Here is a 19425-nt window from a genome sequence, read left to right on the forward strand (position 1 = left end):
GCCTTTATTCTTTATTCTTTCTTCAAGATCCTTTGGTGACTAACCATTGCCTGCAGGTTATGTGTCAGCCTTTATGGCATGGTGATGTAAGACATCTTTCATGATCTGTCCCTCCCCATTTCCAACCTCTTTGCCTGCTAATTCTACCTCCAGCTGTGCTGAGCTCAGTTAAGTTTCCCTGAATGTGCTGTGGTCTCCTTTTTCTTTGCATCTGTGTTTCGTTTCTTCTGTTTGTACAGGTTTTCCCTTACCTCTTTTTCCTCTCTCCATCTGGTGACCTCATCATCCTTGGAGGGTGGGCTTCAATGTTAGCTCCTCACGAAGCCTTCTGTAACACATACTGCCAAGCACAATCTACTGTTCTTTGTTTATGCCACCGCTGTCCCGTATGCATATGATGCTATCATACCATTTAGATACATTGCTATGATTATTTTTCTCTTATCTAATTATATAATCTTTGGAATAGTTTATACATTCACATGGCTTAAATTTCAATAAATATGAAGAGGTAGATAATAAAAAGTCTCTCATCTCATCCTCCATTCACTCAGGAGGTAAAAAAGGAAGCCACTGTTTAGTTTCTTATTTATCCTTCCAGAGATTTTTATGTATAAATAGGTGAATACAAATATATTATTCTCCCCCCTTGTACTATTGTTAGCATATAATAAATACTGTTCTGTAACTTGCTGGATTTAAGAAAGTAAAATTTAAAAAATAGGTCAAGTTGGTCTCCCCAGCTGGACTAAGCTTGAGAGCAGGAGCTATTATTCATCCTTGTATTCCGAGTGCTTAGCTCTTTGCCTGTTATAGAAGACGTTAATATGAATGAATGAATTAATAAAAATATATATCACAGAAGAATATGTGTAGAAATTTTAATGTACTTGGATTTTTGTTGTATTTGTTAGTTGTAACTATTTCACCAGGCTTGAACAACCTGTTTTGGTATTGATTAAACATTATATGTTGGGAATGGAGTATATTAATTTATTACTTACAGAATTTCACAAGTTTTGATTACTGTTTAAAAAATGAATTTGCTGTAAGGCATTCAGTAATTCATTCAACAGATGGTCATTGATTGTGTTCCATATGCCAGACACCATTGTAGCTCTTGGGTAAGACATAATCAAGAAAGTACTCCTTTTATTTATTTATTTGGTTTTTCCCTCCAGAGTGGAGGCAGAAGGGAATGGGATAAAAGGTATAGAGAGGAAGGATCTGCTTTGGCAAGTAGAAGGACCACCTGAAATAGTAGGGTCAGAAGTAAGGACAGGTGGTAGTAAGTTTGAAGGTGGAACAGAGTGTAGCCAAAGTTTCAAACTTGATAGGTCTCTCTTTTCTGTGGGAGAAAAGGAAACTGGGCCTTGGAGAATGGGAAAGGGAAGGAGTTGATGATGAAATAATTTTGATTGATGGGTCAGTTTTGTCATAAGAAACTTCTTAAGATAATTATCAAGTTTGTTACTTCCAGAATGGTCCCATTCCTTGAACTATCAACTGAATTCATTATTTGCTTCATCGTATTGTATTTTCATTCTAGGAAGCTTTTAGTCATCAGCTTTTTTAAGTTTCTAGATTTATTATGTAATATCAGAAGAGTTTAAGATGCTGTGTAATAATTTTGAGCTGTAAGCATTTCATAGATCTAAGTTTTCCAGAATGTTAGTAAAAGAATACTGAGCAGTGGAAGAATTAAAGAGGAAGGAAAGGAGTAGAATTGATTTTTTAAAAAATTGTTTACACGAAAACCAGAGAACTTCCTTTATCAAGGAGTGCAGCATTAGCTATTACTCTGTTAGGGTAACTGAGACAGATGGTATGAGGTATTTGATTGCGTTACACTGAATTTGATGCCTACACTGATAAATGAGCGCTTCTAAATCTAAAATAATTATGATTTTCGGGACACCTGGGTGGCTTAGTCGGTTAAGCGTCTGCCTTCTGCTCAGGTCATGATCCCAGGGTCCTGGGATTGAGTCCCGCATTGGGCTCCTTGCTCAGCGGGGAGTCTGCTTCTCTGCCTGCCGCTCTCCCTGCTTGTGCGTGCGCTCTCTCTGACAAATAAATAAAATCTTTAAAAAAATAATTTTGATTTTCTTCAAAAGGAGTTTTATGTACTTGTAGAGTACATTAAGAGTTTTTGCTTATTAGACTATTAGTATAAAATGGAAATGTATATATTATAAATGTTAAGCATTAATTCAAAATCTTAATACCCTTTGGGAGAATGCCTAATCAAAATAACTTAAGGCCTACAGTAATGTATATGAAGAATGTGGTGGTTTTACATGGATCCATTTTGGATACTTGGGAAAGAATTGTTTTTTTGTTTGTTTTTTTATGATATAACAGTGCTATCAACATTGTAAGAGAAATGACTTAAGATGATCTCTGCCACCTTTTTCTCCCCTTGTAGGCGTCTAACCAAGGAAAATGTGAAGCCTTCTGGAAGACAAATTGGGAAGTTGAGCCACAGCAATCCAACCATTTTGTTTGATTATGTATGTTTTGAGGTTAATATTATTTTAAGGGATTTTTCTTTTTGTTGTCTTTAAATCACAAATGGAAATGGAATGATGAAGTTTTAAAAATGATAGTTTTAGGGGAAAAAGTCTTTAGCAAATGAAACACTGTTATTCTAAAAACAGCATACAGTATATTTAACACATTGATCTCCTTTTTGGTCATATGTAACAATGCTGCTGTTAAACAGTCTAACATTGTCTTATTTACCCCATGTTGGTTTATAAAAATATTAATAAAGGGATGCATTATTTATTGATTTTTGTTCTTAGAAACATTTGAATAGCATTTCATTGTGATTCAGGCGTAATACTTTTATATTTAGAAAGAGATTTCTAAAAGACATTTGGCATTTATCATTCCAGAAGTCAAGTTATATGTCCTGGAATTATTTCCTAACTGGAGAATGTAGCCTAAGAAAATATTTCCTAAGAAATGATAGAATATAGTAGGTTTTATATAAATACAAAGTAGAAGGAAGCTACTTTAATTTTAAGCATTGTTTCTTTTGAAAAACAAAAAACGTATAGCCATTATTTAGCCCAGAAGTTCCCTTTTGATGAGTTAATGCCATCTATTTTTTGTTGTTATCTTCCAGATCTTGTCGCAAATACAGAAGTATGATAACTTAATAACACCTGTAGTAGATTCATTGAAATACCTCACTTCATTGAATTATGATGTTTTGGCCTGTATCCTTTCAAGTGAAGTAATACATAGATTTCACATTTCATAGATCTTAATGGTGAACCTTTATTTTCATTCTTTTTGTTTTTCTTTTTCATTCTAAGTTCCATTAGTAACCATATGAGGTTAATTCTCTTGGCTGATCTAAAAAAGGGCCAGTCAGGAGTTTGTGTGTGTGTGTGTCTGCTTTGTGTATAGTGAGAGAACAATGTTAAGTTTACTAAACATGGTAATATAGGTGGAATCTGTCTTGCTTGCTGAAAGATGGAAAAGTTGGTACTACTGTGAGTATAATTTTCAATAATCTGTAGTAACTTGAAGCTGACAGTTTTATTTTTTTTTTGATGTGGCATTTTGTTATTGTTTTAAGGGTCTTTGTTAGAGATGTAGTGACTTAAATTTTTTCCTCAATGTGCGAAAGATTGTATCATTGAAGCTTTAGCTAATCCGGAAAAGGAGAGAATGAAGCATGATGACACAACCATCTCAAGCTGGCTTCAGAGTAAGTATTTTTATTTTTCTAAGGATGAAATTTCCATCTGTTGTAATTGCCATGTTGAGTATTCTATTGCTAATGCTAAGACCCTGTTTGTCAAGAGGTCTTGAGAATACCTAGCCACTCAGCTTGCTCTCAGTGTGTCTAAGTCTTTGGCTGTGTAAGGAGGTTCATGTAGTACTTACTCATTTTCCAACTCAAGAGTCCAGTATTGGCTGTGATAGAATTTGTGCAAGCATTACTGGGGAGATAAAAATTCCCTTCTATTATTTTAGAGGAATCAATCTTAAGGGAACTCTTCTCCTCTCTCTCCTTTCCATCCTGAGGTTTCATTCATCTTAAAAGAACAAAAACTTGGTTGTTAACAGAAACCCTAGCCTTGTTTTGTTCTAAATTTCTTGTGCTTTTGATTTCTAGCAGTGAGTTCCCTTTTCTTTCAACCTATTGTGTCTGATAGCTGAATCTTGTGGTAGCTCCCCATTGCCTTTTAAAGTCTGAAATCTGCATTAAGTCATACAAGTAAGTTCTTTTGGGATCAGGTCCTTACTTGGTGTGTTAGGCTCATCTTTTGCCCCTCCCCATATTCTGGGTTCCATTAATACTGAACTTGTACTTTCCATGGCCTTTTTGTACATGTTATTGCCTCTACTTGGAATACCCTTCCATGTCTACTCATTTCCTCCACCACATCTACTTATTCATTAGATTTCAGCTTAGAGAGGTCACTTTTCTTCAGAAAACTTTTCCTGTTAATGCTCCTACCCAAAAGTCGGAGTTAGGTGCTCCTCTCTGTGCTCCCATGGAACCTTTTATTCATCATAGTTATTTCAGCTTCCTTTTCTGTATCCCTCACTAGACTGTAAGCTCCTTGAGGGCAGGTCCTGTGTCTTTTCCATTATCCTTTAAGGTGCTCAGCAAATAATTGTTGAAAAGGCTACAGATCACTTGATTTTACTAGGATCTCCTCATGACTGGGGTTTTCTCCTTACTCATGATGCAATAAGGACTATTGGTTAAAATTGGTCTCTTGTTTGCTTCTTGGTCTGTTTCCTTCCCTCTCCACATCTAGTAGCATGTTTCTAGATGAGAGATTTTTGTGTGTGTAACTCAAACATTAGAAAGGCAGGTGTTTTGTTGATCATTTAAATTTGCTGGGTGATCTGCAAGATTTTGTTGTAGCCTGGGTAATTGTTGTGGCCTAACAGGCTCTGGAGTCAGGCCGTATACCTTTGAATCACTGCTCTACCTCATACCAGCTATGTGACATGAACAGGTTGCATGATATATCTGTTCCAAATTTTCCTCATCGATAGGTTTTATACCAACCTGAGATGATTATTGCAAAAATTAAATGAGTTAATTAACGTAAAGTGCTTACTTAGTATAGTCTTAGCGTATGTATGCTCAATAAATATTAGCTATTATTAATTGTAAAACTCCATTCAGTGGCATCAGCAGTACAATTATTCCTACCTCATTTTGTTTTAGAAATTGAGTTAGTTGAGAAATGCCACCTAATAATGTGTTTTTTTTTTTTTTTGTTTTATGAACTGTTTTTTAAAAGCCCTATTTTTTTATTTCATATAGGTCTGGCTAGTTTCTGTGGTGCAGTTTTTCGTAAATATCCAATTGATCTTGCTGGTCTTCTTCAATATGTGGCTAATCAGCTAAAGGCAGGCAAAAGGTATTCATAGCAAATTATATGTAAATGAAATTCAATAATTAGAATACTTCTGGTGGTATTGGGATATTGAGATTGCTATTTCTGAAAAAGTATGTTGTAGGCTTAAGTAGAATAGTTGCTCACTTATTTATATGGAATTCTTTAAAAGAAATTGTAATTTCATACATAAACACTTTTTTGCAGAAAGAAATGTAATATTTGGCTATATATGTAACTCATTAAAAAGACATTTCATTTTGACTATCTGTTAGGCTCTTGAGTAAATGGTTTATATGGTATATTGTAAATCCTCTTATGACAAAATGCATTGCATTATTGATTGTGCTGCTGGACAGTAATTGGCCTTTAAGCATATGGTAGGAACATACTTATTTTGAGGGTATATACAGTATTTTTAAAACACAATTTCTTTTGAATTTGAACTTCAGAGATACATACAGCTTATATACCTTTTGGACGGTGTTCTCTTTTCTTTATGAATACTGGGTTTTATTATTTTATTCTGGACCACTATCAGTGTTTAGAGTTTGAATTAGTATGTATATTAAACCTCATCAGCAGTAGACTGACTAGAATCAAAGAACTGGAATTGTTCTCCAAAACTTTCTGGTAGAAAGTGAACAAAAATTTGTAAAGCTATCTGGTGTTCCACACAAGTATAACCTAAGTAATTTTTGAGAGATTATTATTTTGGATTAGGGAAAACTTAAAAAAATAATTAGATTTAGGATTTTGTCAGCATATCACTTACACTATGTGCATCTTTCCACCATTCCTATACATTTTACTCTCCTGTGTCTATGGGCTAGGAGAATATAACATTATTTTAAAATCTGTAACTCAGTTTTCTGTACTCTGAATATAGTTTATATTAAAAGAGAGTTTAAGGAAAAATTAAAACATTTTATTGGTACTTGTTGCATACTAATTTGCATGAGGGCTCTCTTGTTTTCATAAACTACGTTTAGGGAAGGCAAGACAAGTTGAGAGAGTAAGCACTTAATAAGAATCTTCAAAAACTGTGCCTTTTGTTTGTTATTAACTTGTGTCTTGGGTATGTCTAGCTTTACCTTTGGTTTCCAAACAAATACAAACATCTGTATTTGTTTTGTAGGAAAGAAGGTTTCCACTTTATCTTTACTACTTAACTAATTAAAGATCTTGAAAGTCATAAGTTGTTATTTTCATTGACAGTCCTAAACTTTGAGAATTAAAATGCATAACTATTGGCACAATAACAGATGTTCTTAAGGCTGTCATCTTAGGCTCATACACTTCCATTCCCTTCCTTTTTTTCTTTCTCCTCTCCCTCGCTCCCTCCATCCCTTCCAAGTGTGTGTGATTGTTTAGAGAGATGGCGCTATACCATCAAATACATGTATTGGCCACCTTGTACTGGAGGATAAAAGAAATGCTCTGAAGAAGTGAAGGGGATTAAGAGTTCATTTAAACCATGATGAGCACTGAATAATGTATGGAATTGTTGAATCACTATATCTTACATGACTAGAACTAATATAAACTATGTTAATTATACTTGAATTAAAAAAGAACATTTTAAAAATGTTATGAAGGACTGTTGGGCAAACTGATAAAAATGAAATATGAACTATAAAGTATTATCAGTGTTAGATTTACTAAAGTTGGTAACTGTGCTGTGGTTATGTTAAGAGAATGGCTATATTCTTAGGAAATGCACTCTTAGGAAATACATTCTTTGGAATTTTAGGGGTATAATGTGCCCTTAAAATGATGTTGCTTACTAAATAAGTTACCCCAAATGGTTCAAAAAAATTGTGTGTGTGTGTGTGTGTGTGTGTGTGTGTGTGTGTGTGTGTGTAGAAAGGGAGGGAGAGAGAGAAAACAAATGATAAAGTGAACAGGAGTAAGAATGTTAATAATAGGTGAAGTCGGGGTATATGGGTATGCTTTGTACTAATTTTTATCTTTACATCCTATCTGTAAGTTTGAAATTATTCCCAAGGAAAAAGTTAAAATAAACATAAACCTATTACATGCCCCAAATATTTTTCAGTATAGTTCTAGGAATGCAGTTTTTCCTTAAAAACCACTCCAGCCCCTTTTGCTCCATATTTATATACAAATAATTTAGGGATTCTCAGCATATTAATTATAATATATATTGTCACTTTTATGTTTGAGGTTTCAACTACAGACTATTTCTTATTTTTTCTAAATAGTTTTGACCTGCTTATATTGAAAGAAGTGGTACAAAAAATGGCAGGAATAGAAATTACAGAGGAAATGACAATGGAGCAACTAGAGGCCATGACTGGTGGAGAGCAACTAAAAGCTGAGGTGAGAGTTGCTAGTTTTTTTAATCGATTTTTTAAGTTCCAGATATACGCATGCTCATACTAAAGAATCCAGACAACACATAAGTACATGAAGCCAAATGTCAAAGTCATATGTACCCTTGCCATATGACTGCCCTCACCTCCCTTTCAAAAATTGATATACTAGTTACTTTAACCCTTTCAAAAAGCTGAAACAAAGTATAAAAGACAGTGTCACATCTATAAGAGAAGTAAATATCAAGTCTTCTGGTGGTCCTTGATATCCTAACTGGTGTAAATCTGAACATAGTTACTCTGTTGTTGAATCTGTTCCATACTGAATGAAGAATAATCCTTTATAAGGGACTCCCAGGTAGAAAATGGAAAATATGCAGAAGTTTAAAGACAATTGACAGTTATCTTTAAGCCAGTGACTCTAACCAACAACAGTGTCACTAAAATAAATGTGTGAAGAAAGGGAAGGAATGTAAAGGTTTTTTTTTTTATCTTCAGGATTGTAACAGCCTTTTCTATGTCTTTTTCAAATCAGAAAGCATGTGTTAATGTACTCTACACTGGTAAGTTTATGTCTTCTCTTGTGCAGGGTGGTTATTTTGGCCAGATTAGAAACACTAAAAAATCCTCCCAGAGATTAAAGGATGCGCTGTTGGACCATGATCTTGCTCTTCCTCTCTGTTTGCTTATGGCTCAGCAGAGGAATGGGGTAATCTTCCAAGAAGGTGGAGAGAAACATTTGAAACTTGTGGGAAAACTCTATGATCAGGCAAGTTACAGTGGCTTTTGTGTTTATATGGATTTTTTTATCCTGATAATGGAAAATATGGAATGTGATAAAATTTTTAAGATTCATTTTGCACATCATATGAGTGTGAAACACTCTAATGTAAAATAGACATTCTGGAAATAGGGGCTGTTTCTGTGCAAATTACGGTATTTAAGAGAAGGCTGTAGGAGATGTAATAATATGTACAAGGTTTTGAGTTAAGTAGTTAACTTCAGGTTGTTTGTTCTCATATCTTTCCTGATCTCTGGAACTCTGGAATTTCAATCAGAACTAAGTAGATGTGATCTTCATAAAATATATCATAAATATTAAGCAGCAAAACCTGTGATTAGCCTACAAAATGTGTTTATCACCAACTGTATTACAAGGGAAAAAAGATCACATATATTTTATAAATGAAGTTTTACTCTAGGGCAAGGAAATGCTGTATACATAAAATTGTATGTGATGTAGGGTAAATATATCCTGTTACTAAAAGTGATGAACAGTGGCTTGGAACTTGAGACCTCGTTGACTATTAAAGCCTTAGATTGATCAACTTTTCAGGGCCTTGGCATCTTTTTTAGTAATATGATTACATGATGATGTTTATAGATTGTCTCTAAAGTTCTTTTAAGTTGTAAAATTTGAATTCTTAAATGTTAATCAAAATACTGTTAAAATGACATAATCATTTTGGAAAATTTTTATGTTTCATAAAATGGTAGCACATTTGTGTTTTTTGTCTTATTTTTTAAATTTAGTGTCATGATACCCTGGTACAGTTTGGTGGGTTTTTAGCATCTAATCTAAGCACAGAAGATTATATAAAGCGAGTGCCTTCAATTGATGTGCTCTGTAACGAATTTCATACACCCCATGATGCAGCATTTTTCCTGTCTAGGCCAATGTATGCACACCATATTTCGGTAAGTGTAAGTGTCTTTGCTGCCATTCAAGAATTATTCCAAATTATTTCTTAACTGTAAATGTATTTTAGTTTGACACAGATACAGATTATGTCTCTTGGAGAGTTACTCTTTTGTTAATACTCATCTCTGAGCAGTGTACAATGAAAATGCTCCCTTTAAAAGTAAGTCTTACTAGTACTATACCACCAGTTGTCCAGGTTGATGTCTTAAGGGCCCTTTAAACTGTAGCGCTCAAACATTAGTGTAGATGAGAGTCACCAGCGAAGCATCTTTGAAACTCAATCCCGTGTCCCCAGATTCTAATGGTAGTAACTTCAATAGTACCTGGGAATTTCTGTTTAGTTTTTGTTTTTGTTTGTTTTTTAACAAGTGCTAGTTGATTCTGATGCAGGAAAATCTGGTAGGTGATTCTGCGAAACACTCCTATTGAATACAGAGTCCTCTTTCCTCAGTAACAATATCCCTGTCAGTTGACTTGCTATTCATACTGCCTTGAGAGAAATACAGACAGAAAGACCTAACCACCTCCAGCCACTCTAAAAACTCTTGTAGGTTGTGTTATGTAACTTCTCGGAAAGGTATTCATAGTTCTTGTTTTATTTCTCTCCACCTAAATGAGACAACTAAAAAGAAAAGCACAAAAGCAAACCAGAGCTTTCCCAAGCAGGGCATCCCAGCAGTGACTGTAAGGATGGTTGGGGGAAGAGGAGACTGCCTTCCCTCCTCTTCTCTGCCACCTGGACTCCTGCCTACAAAGCAGTGACCTCTAATGGGAATTGACTCTTCCTTTTCCTTCACCACGGTCAGGCCTCTGTTTGGAAACTATAGTACTTCTCCATTCTGACTGGAGCCCCCCAGCACATTCTTCATCTTTGTGTAGGCTTGAATTCTGGCCCTTCTGTTTATTTGTTGTTGGTTTTAAGTCTGTACTGTGTAAGGAAGGCTTTCACTACAGATTTTGGGGGAAGGCCTTGGTCCTTTCTCTTAAAGTAGGATCCCTTCTTTGTTCCCAGTAGGAACATAGGGTTGTGTAGTGGAGGTGTGGGAAAAAGACGCTGAGAAATTTGGAGTCTAATTGATCATTTAATTGACCAATAGCTATTAGTGTTTACATATCAACTGCTACCGTGTCACACTTCCCTCTAACAAGTAACTGTTAATTGATTCAGTTATCACTTGATTAGCATTATACAGCAATACTGTGCTATATTCTCCAGAACGGAAAAAGGGACAGGGGGTAGGATTAGGCCTCTTTTTTCCTCCTTTAGAATCTTTCACTCCAGAAAATGGTGTGCTCTCTTTGCATAGTTATGTCTTGTGTTGTCACCCCACCCCGCAGTAGATCAGTCTCTCAGGCTATACAACAGGGGACCTGATTTCTTGAAGGACTGAGGTGGGAGAGTTGCTTCATCTCAGGAATTCTGACCTGCCCTGTGTTATACTGAGAGGTTAACACACTAATCAGCGATATTGAACCCTAGCAAACAGGAACACCTGGTTGCCTGAGGTTGGCTGAACTTTTCCAGGTCAGAAATGGAGCAGGTCATTCATACTAATAGCTACCTTTTCTGTAGCCTGTGTAAAATATTGTGTCTTTGTCATTTAAGAGATACAAAAATCTAAAAGAAATGTCATTTCCCCTCTCAGGGTTGCAGAGGAAAACAAAGAACTCTATAGAGGTGGCTATAAAGCCAAATCAGGGATAAGTCTGTTACCAATAGGCCACATAACACCCTCTGGAAAAGGAGTTCTTTGGCAACCTTGGTTGCACTGGATGGACACCCAAACTTCCTGGGGATCCTTGCTTTTGCTTCTTGGATGAGAGCCTCTCTCTCTCTCTCTCTCTCTTTTTTTTAAGATTTTATTTATTTATTTGACAGAGAGATAGACAGAAGAGCACAAGCAGAGGGAATGGCAGAGGGAGAGGGAGAAGCAGGCTCTGCACTGAGCAGGGAGCCTGATGCGGGACTCGATCCCAGGACCCTGGGATCATGACCTGAGCCGAAGGCAGACGCTTAACCATCTGAGCCACCCAGGCGCCTGAGAGCCTCTCTTGAAGAGTCTTTGATGAGAGGGTATGAATATTGGAGGACTGCTAGGACCCTTCCATAAATTGATTACCAGTAGGCTCTCATGGGAATAATTCAGCCAGCCAAACACTGTTCAGGTTATTGGGGCAAGAAGAGCTTTTTGAACAGGAATTAGAAGTATAGCAGTAACTGTGGATATCAGTTCTATTTCATAGATTTAGTGCACTGAGTGACTTGAGATGTAGAACTGTTATGCCTCTCCATTTGACTTAAGGTGTAAGCTTGAAGAGGGAGTTAAACTTTAGACCAGGAGCTATTCATCCTAGTTAAATATGAAGTATAGCTGTCTTTTCTGATCAAGCCTCATTTTTTTTAACTAGATAGGGACTAGGTGGGTACCTAGCAATAAAAGTGACAGATTCAGAACCCGAGGACTGGGGAGATGGGGGGCTGTTGTACCACATCATTACCCTCTCATACCTATAAACATAATTTTCAGTTCTAATTGTTGAGACCCACCTTGTAACACAGTTCTGAAAGAAAGGCTTTCCCCCACCCACTTCATATTCTAGATCTTGCCCCAATCAGGTAGTTAAGCTATCCTATACAGGTAGTTTTGGCACTGCTTACTCTGTGTTTTGTTAGAACCTTAGCAGATGTCATTCTGCCTCACAGATTGATACTAGTTACCATCAACAGGACCTGCCCTCAAAGTGTAAAAATGCTTCCTTATCCTTGCTGTTATTCTCTCAGGTCTGTGATGTAATTGGGACTTCTCTCTCATAAGTAATATTGTTTGTAGTTTTGTCACCTGTGTGGTCTCATAATTATCAGCGTGCTCTCTAAAATGGGGGTAACAGAAAGTAAATCCACTTACAGAAAATTTGTAAGAGTCTCAGATTGTAATTATAATAATTGTAAGATGCTGCTTGAGATACCCTCTGGAACAAAATACTTGGTATATCTTCAGTCCAGTTAGCCTGGGGTATAGAGACACTTAGGAGGGAAGACAGCTGGAGTGTAAGGAGCCAAGACTCTTGTCTACCACAATGCAGAACTGGAAGTGGAACCTTTGACCTCTGACCTTCTAGTTCTGGGTTCCATGTTTAGTACAAACTGATGATTTAAATGCTTTTCTAACAAAAAGAAATGTTTTAATCTCCTCTTAGGTTCATATTCAGGGATGATGCCTAACCCAAACAAAATTTTCATCTTAGACTGAAGGACATGAGACAATAGCAACAACACTTTGTATTATTTTCTTTTTTACATTTGGTATTATGCTCTGTGAACTAATATGTAGTTCCCTCCCATTGTACTAACAGATTCTTTTCCTCATACTCTTATGAAAAGTATGGCTTTCCTCTGACTCTCTTCCAAATTAGGATAAACCAGTCCAGTCTAAAAAAGCTGCAGTGTCAATTCCCACATGCTTTAAACTAATATACCATATCCATTTCATAGGAAGTCTTACTTAGGGGCGCCTGGGTGGCTCAGTCCGTTAAGCATCTGCCTTTAGTTCAGGTCATGATTCTAGCGTCCTAGAATTGAACCCTGTGTTGGACTCCCTGCTTGGTGGGGAATCTGTTTCTCCCTCTCCCTTTGCCCCTCCCACTGCCTTTGCTCTCGCTCATGCATGCTCACTCCCTCTCTCTGAAATAAGTAAACAGAATCTTAAAAATAAAAAAAGTCTTATTTAGGTTTGTTTGGGACTTCGCCAGTTTTGGCACTATACTCTTACATCCTGGGAATCCCCTCATTCACTGGCAAACCTGAACAGTTAGTCACCTTACTTAGCAGTCTTATAGTAACTTTCTCATAGCCTTTCTTTTCTTTTTTTTTTTTTTAAGATTTTATTTATTTATTTGAGAGAGAGAATGAGAGATAGCACGAGAGGGAAGAGGGTCAGAGGGAGAAGCAGACTCCCCACTGAGCAGGGAGCCCAATGTGGGACTCGATCCCAGGACTCTAGGATCATGACCTGAGCCGAAGGCAGTCGCTTAACCAACTGAGCCACCCAGGCGCCCTCTCATAGCCTTTCTTAATGTTGATCCAATTTCTTTCTCTTTTTTTTTTTTTGTTTTTTTGAAGATTTTATTTTTAAGTAATTTCTATACCCAAAGTGGGGCTGGAGCTCACAACCCTGAGATGAAAAGTTGCACATTCCACCGACAGCCAGGCGCCCCAGATCCACTTTCTTAATTGACAAATTGTAATGGCCAACAGGGGCTATGTGTAGTAATAAAGCATACTGTGCTGGTTGGTTGTTCCTAGTTCCATTATGCCTCTTTACTAGTGTTAAGACCCTTTACTTGGTTCCCTTGAAGATCTTAAAAGCTGGAGTGGAAACCCTACATGTTCAATTCTTAATGTAGTAGTAAGCGAGAGTACGGTGGAAGATATGGATGGTGGAGGGGGTACACATACCCTATTTACTTATGCAACAGGTGAGATTTAATAAGAATCTTCTTAAAAGCTCCTAGTGATCACACAGGACTAAAGATGAGAACAGCTTCCAGGGATGATTTATCTTAAAATAAATGTCATTGGTAAGAACTTAGAATTCCTACAACAGTTTTGATTGGTTGTCTTCTGATTCTTGAAAAGGGAACATATAGGTTTTTATACTATGAAAGTTAGTGCTATAAATTGTGTTGTGTTTGTTTTTACTTTTTATCTCCAGTCTAAATATGATGAACTTAAAAAATCAGAAAAGGGAAGTAAACAGCAACATAAAGTTCACAAGTATATTACATCATGTGAAATGGTGATGGCTCCTGTCCATGAAGCAGTGGTCTCCTTACACGTTTCCAAAGTCTGGGATGACATCAGCCCTCAGTTCTATGCCACATTCTGGTCATTGACAATGTATGACCTTGCAGTTCCACACACCAGCTATGAACGGGAAGTCAATAAACTTAAAGTCCAGATGAAAGCAATTGATGACAATCAGGAAATGGTAGGTTTTTGTTCTAGTAGCTCAAGTACAATAATTTCATGGTAATAATTTAATATTACGCATGCTTTGTATTAGTTCAGGTTCCTTAAAGCTGTGATCTTATTGCTATATAGTATTTTCCTAAGTGAGTTAATGGTGACCTCCCAGTGGGTGGGGCAGGGGCTTGGTGAATACCTGGCAGTTATGATCACACAAAAGGTATTTGAGTTGTTTTTTTTTTTTTAAACTGAAGATTGTGTTAGCAATATAAAATGATCTGTGTGACTCCAGTTGCAAGAGCAATAGGAGTTCCCAAAAGGAGAACTCTTTAGGAGAAGACTTTATTGAAGAGGTGAGTCTTGAGCTAGGTAGGCTTTGAAGGTAGATTAGGTTTGGAAATAGGGAGGCAGATTGGCCACTCAAGAGCTTCAGCAAAGGTATGAAGTAATTTAAGATTTAAAGAGACCACTTTTACTGTAGTGAATGGGCTTAGTGATAAATTTGAATGGTTAGGATGGGATCAGATTATGTAGAGAAGTGAAAGTTAGTAAAGAAGACTTGATAAAATTGAGAGCTATATTAGATTCCTCAGCAGGGAAGTGATAATGGTAAAAATGGTACTTTAGAAAGATTACTCTTGACAGTGGTTCGAAGGATGCATTTCTTAGGGGAAGGGACTGGCATCAAGGCTGGAGTCCAGCTAGGTGGCTCTTAGGGTAATTCATTGTGAAGTACTGAGAACATAGACTATTGGTGGAGGTAGTGGGAATGCATGAGACTTGTAAGCAATCGGGATGCTGGAATGAAGGAGAAGGAAGAGTCAAAGACGACTTCATGCCTGAGACTAAAAGTATGAGTGCTAGGAAGGTAGCCTGTTTTGATGTGAAGACCAGATTTTGAATTTGTTGAATGACGGTGAAAGCACATCCAGGTAGACTCCTCAATATCCCTGTGAAGTGGTAAATATAAAATATCAGCACTGATCTCTTTTTGAATTTTTTAATTAAAAGGAAGGGGAGGTAATGTGCATGTAGTTAGAAAAGTATCTAACTTATACTTCGTAGCCTCCAAATAAAAAGAAAAAAGAGAAAGAGCGTTGTACTGCCCTTCAGGACAAGCTTCTTGAAGAAGAAAAGAAACAGATGGAACATGTACAGCGAGTTCTACAGAGACTGAAACTGGAAAAGGACAACTGGCTTTTAGCAAGTAGGTTGTTGGAATTGTTATGTTCCTGCTACTGCCAAATTACAAAAGCAAACCTCTATAACTTCAGAGGTGTTGAAGTGTATTATGTTTGTATTTCAGCTCAGTGTTCACTATCCCATTCTTTGGTTATTCATAAATGCAGAGTCGACCTCACATGTTCACCAAAGGAACTGTTTTAGTTTGCTGGTGAAATTAACTTATAACTACAATATTGGCAGCTTATCATTCAACCTTTCTGTATGAAATCATGTTTCTGGAGAAGTTATAGATAGAAAAATGTCCACGTAGTGAAAGTGAAAGTTTTATCCCAGGCATGACCTTTTGGTTACAAACTATAAGGAGTTTGTGGGGTTTTTTTTATAGCATTCTTTACACTAAAATTAATATGTTGTCATGTTTAGTGGTCTTGAGGCACTTGAGGAAGAAGTTTACCACTTAATATATTCTTCCCTTATTTTTAGAATCTACCAAAAATGAGACCATCACAAAATTTCTACAGCTGTGTATATTTCCTCGATGTATTTTTTCAGCAATTGATGCTGTTTACTGTGCTCGTTTTGTTGAATTGGTACATCAACAGAAAACTCCAAATTTTTCCACACTTCTTTGCTATGATCGAGTAAGTTCTTTTTATTGCAACCTTTAAAAAAAAAAACTCACACAAAGATAGCTAAACATTATAATCTATAGAGGTATTATTGTGTGTGTGGTTAAAAGCATGAACTCAAGAGCCAAGTGCCTGAACTTGAATCCTAGCTCTGCTACTTTCTAGCTATACGATCTTTGGCAAGTTTTTTAACCTCTCTGTGCCTCAGTTTTCTTATCTGTAAAATGGGATAATAGTACTTGCTTCATAAGATTGTTGTGACAATTAAATGAGTCACTGCACACGAAAGTGCTTTGAGTAGTGCCTGACATGTAATAAGCACTCCTAGTTCATGTAGTAACTCATAGTATGGGTTTATATGTTTGTCATAATAGAACTCTTTTTCTTAACCTTCACCCCCTCAAAAAAACAACAAAACAGCTTACACCTTCATACATAAAAGCAGGGATGCTTTTCAGTATGGTTACATTTATGTATTTTTGCATCTGGCTTTTTTCTTAATAGTAAATACTGCATTTGTGGTTTTAAAATGTAGTATATGTCACAGCATGTCAGCTGCCTATTTCTAGTTTCTGTCAGCCTCGCCTCTGCTTACTGTCCCCCTAACCTCAGTAATATCTATGGCTAAGTCTTTGTTGAAGAAGTTATGTTGTAATAATAATGATAGTTTTTTCCACTGTCATTGTAAATCAGTTTTTTTAAATAAAAGTTTGTTGTTGTTGCTTTATGAATGAACTATTTCCTCACAAAGGCCAAAATCTTTAAAGGTTTCTGGAATTGTGACTATAAAAGGGGAAGATACATTTTGACTAAACTAACCTGTTCAGTTTATTTGCTATAAAAACCTTTTACTATTTTGAACTAATTTTGACCTTGATTTGTTTTTATTTTTCAAACATTTTTCCTGTAGGTTTTCTCTGATATAATTTACACAGTTGCAAGCTGTACTGAAAATGAAGCTAGTCGGTATGGGAGATTTCTTTGCTGCATGTTAGAGACTGTGACCCGGTGGCACAGTGACAGAGCCACGTATGAAAAGGTATGGCTAATAAACACCCTTACATTTTACCCATGTATCTAACAGCAGCTTTCAGTAATCTTTAGGTTCAGTTCTGAAAGGGAAGCTGAGTTTAAGATTCAGTTGTAAAACAGTGTTTAAAATTTAAACATCATTCATTATTAAAAAGTGCTTTTTAAAAAAATCTATCTCAAACTGACATTCCAAATTCCTACCACTGAATAAGTTGAACCTTTCTGTGAAAACTACCTGTCATTCAAATACACATCTTGTTTTTGCATGGAATCATTAATCTAGTCCACTTAAGTTTTCAGCTTCTGCTATTTTAGGGGCAGAATTTTTCTTTAACGACCTTTCTCCCCCCCTCCCCCCCCGCAAGGAATGTGGAAATTATCCAGGATTCCTTACTATATTACGGGCCACTGGATTTGATGGTGGAAATAAAGCTGACCAATTAGACTATGAAAATTTTCGACATGTTGTACATAAATGGCATTACAAACTAACCAAGGTAAAAAAAAATTATGTTTCTCAAAGGTGGTTTTTTTCTTTATACTTATACTTTTGTAATAATAGATCTTAAAATGTTTGTTGTAGGCATCCGTACATTGCCTTGAAACAGGCGAATATACTCACATCAGGAATATCTTGATTGTGCTAACAAAAATACTTCCTTGGTACCCAAAAGTTTTGAATTTGGGTCAGGCTTTGGAAAGAAGAGTGCATAAAATCTGCCAAGAAGAAAAAGAGAAGAGGCCAGATCTATATGCATTGGCTATGGGGTAACAGAATTATACTTTAATGTGACTTATGAGACTAGATGACAGAAGGATTCTGAAGACTTTAAAATGTTTTACAGTGTTGAAGTTTATCTTCTGCCTTACTTCAGGAGATTATGGGAGATTATGCGATCATGTTCCCACAGGCTGGTGAGAGTTGTCACTTCTGATTATCAGCTTCCGGTCTATACTGGATGATAGTTTCAAAAGTCATATACAATATGTCTTGGTTTGGAGGAAATGTAATTTTATTATCGTCAGTTGAGTTTTGGATCTTCGGTAGTGAGAAAAAGGCATCTTAGTTTAAGGATTAGTTTACATTGAAATTTTTATTTTTTAAGAAAGCATCTGGGGCTCTCTATAAAGACCTTCAGGAACTTATTGAAAATTAGTATTTTTTATTCTCTGAAACCAAGTAGCAGAGTGAATAATTTGCTAATTTTATTCTTTTAAACTCCATGTTTGTGCTTTTGATTTGTATTTGTATATTTAAACACTTTGTGCGACTTTCAGCTACTCTGGGCAGTTGAAAAGTAGAAAGTCATACATGATACCTGAAAATGAGTTTCATCACAAAGACCCCCCTCCGAGGAATGCAGTTGCCAGTGTACAAAATGGGCCTGGTGGTGGGCCTTCTTCATCGTCGATAGGAAGCGCATCTAAGTCGGATGAAAGCAGTACTGAGGAGACTGGTATGCTTATTTGTAGAAATTTATAAGTAATACATTTTGTTTCAACAAACTAAGCTGTTTTATATCGCATGACAAATAAAATGTTGGCTTAGTATTAGAGTTTATTCCTTAGGTAGGAGTATGTAACTGTCAAGAAGAAATTAGCCCTTTGTTTCTTTCTAATTAATCTCTAATCATTTTGCTGTGAAATTATAGTTTATTTATAATTAGGGGCTTATCAAATAAAACCTTACCTTTATTTCAGATAAATCAAGGGAGAGATCTCAGTGTGGTGTGAAAGCTGTTAATAAAGCTTCTAGTGCCACACCGAAAGGGAATTCAAGCAATGGAAACAGTAGCTCTAACAGGTAGGAACACTGGCTATATGTCAGAATTCTAAATTCTTATATGATTAACCTCATTAGACATGAATGGAACAGGGTGGTAGTTGAATACTGTGAAAGTCATTTATGTTGGACCTTGAAATTTTGTGTGTACCCCTAATTGGTGATGCGCTTAACTGTCCTCATTATGTTTTATATAATGCTGAGACTGACATTGTTTCCCCTGCTGAGTTATGCAGATGAAGGTAGGTGGTGAAGTTAGAAAAACATTTTAGGATTGAGTGCTTGCTGTGGGCATTCTGGGTAAGGATAATGAACATAAAAGAAGCCTACACTGATTTAGACCAGTGATCCATCCAGCCAAGTAATCCAGTTCCTGATAATAGCACCCTTGATCGGCTTGTGGGATAATTTTTGGTT

The 19425-nt window shown here is 36.3% G+C and overlaps 1 protein-coding gene across 13 annotated transcripts in view; it reads left to right on the forward strand.

Annotated features, from left to right (window-relative positions):
- The window catches only part of THOC2 (THO complex 2), a 113990-nt gene that overhangs the window by 75496 nt on the left and 19069 nt on the right, over positions 1-19425 (forward strand). For 8 of the 13 annotated variants that reach the window (XM_027607555.1, XM_027607560.1, XM_027607567.1 and 5 more), the window contains exons 16-30: positions 2426-2510; positions 3131-3224; positions 3641-3721; positions 5303-5399; positions 7601-7718; positions 8301-8480; positions 9245-9415; positions 14126-14401; positions 15445-15586; positions 16048-16205; positions 17104-17232; positions 17591-17722; positions 17809-17993; positions 18504-18682; positions 18927-19029. In XM_027607555.1, the coding sequence (XP_027463356.1) occupies positions 2426-2510; positions 3131-3224; positions 3641-3721; positions 5303-5399; positions 7601-7718; positions 8301-8480; positions 9245-9415; positions 14126-14401; positions 15445-15586; positions 16048-16205; positions 17104-17232; positions 17591-17722; positions 17809-17993; positions 18504-18682; positions 18927-19029 (2130 nt within the window). The remainder of the gene's footprint in view (positions 1-2425; positions 2511-3130; positions 3225-3640; positions 3722-5302; positions 5400-7600; positions 7719-8300; positions 8481-9244; positions 9416-14125; positions 14402-15444; positions 15587-16047; positions 16206-17103; positions 17233-17590; positions 17723-17808; positions 17994-18503; positions 18683-18926; positions 19030-19425) is intronic. The other 5 variants (XM_027607557.1, XM_027607564.1, XM_027607566.1 and 2 more) reach the window with 2 other exon arrangements.

The sequence above is a fragment of the Zalophus californianus genome, chromosome X (genome assembly GCF_009762305.2).
Source record: "Zalophus californianus isolate mZalCal1 chromosome X, mZalCal1.pri.v2, whole genome shotgun sequence".
Lineage (NCBI taxonomy): Eukaryota > Metazoa > Chordata > Mammalia > Carnivora > Otariidae > Zalophus > Zalophus californianus.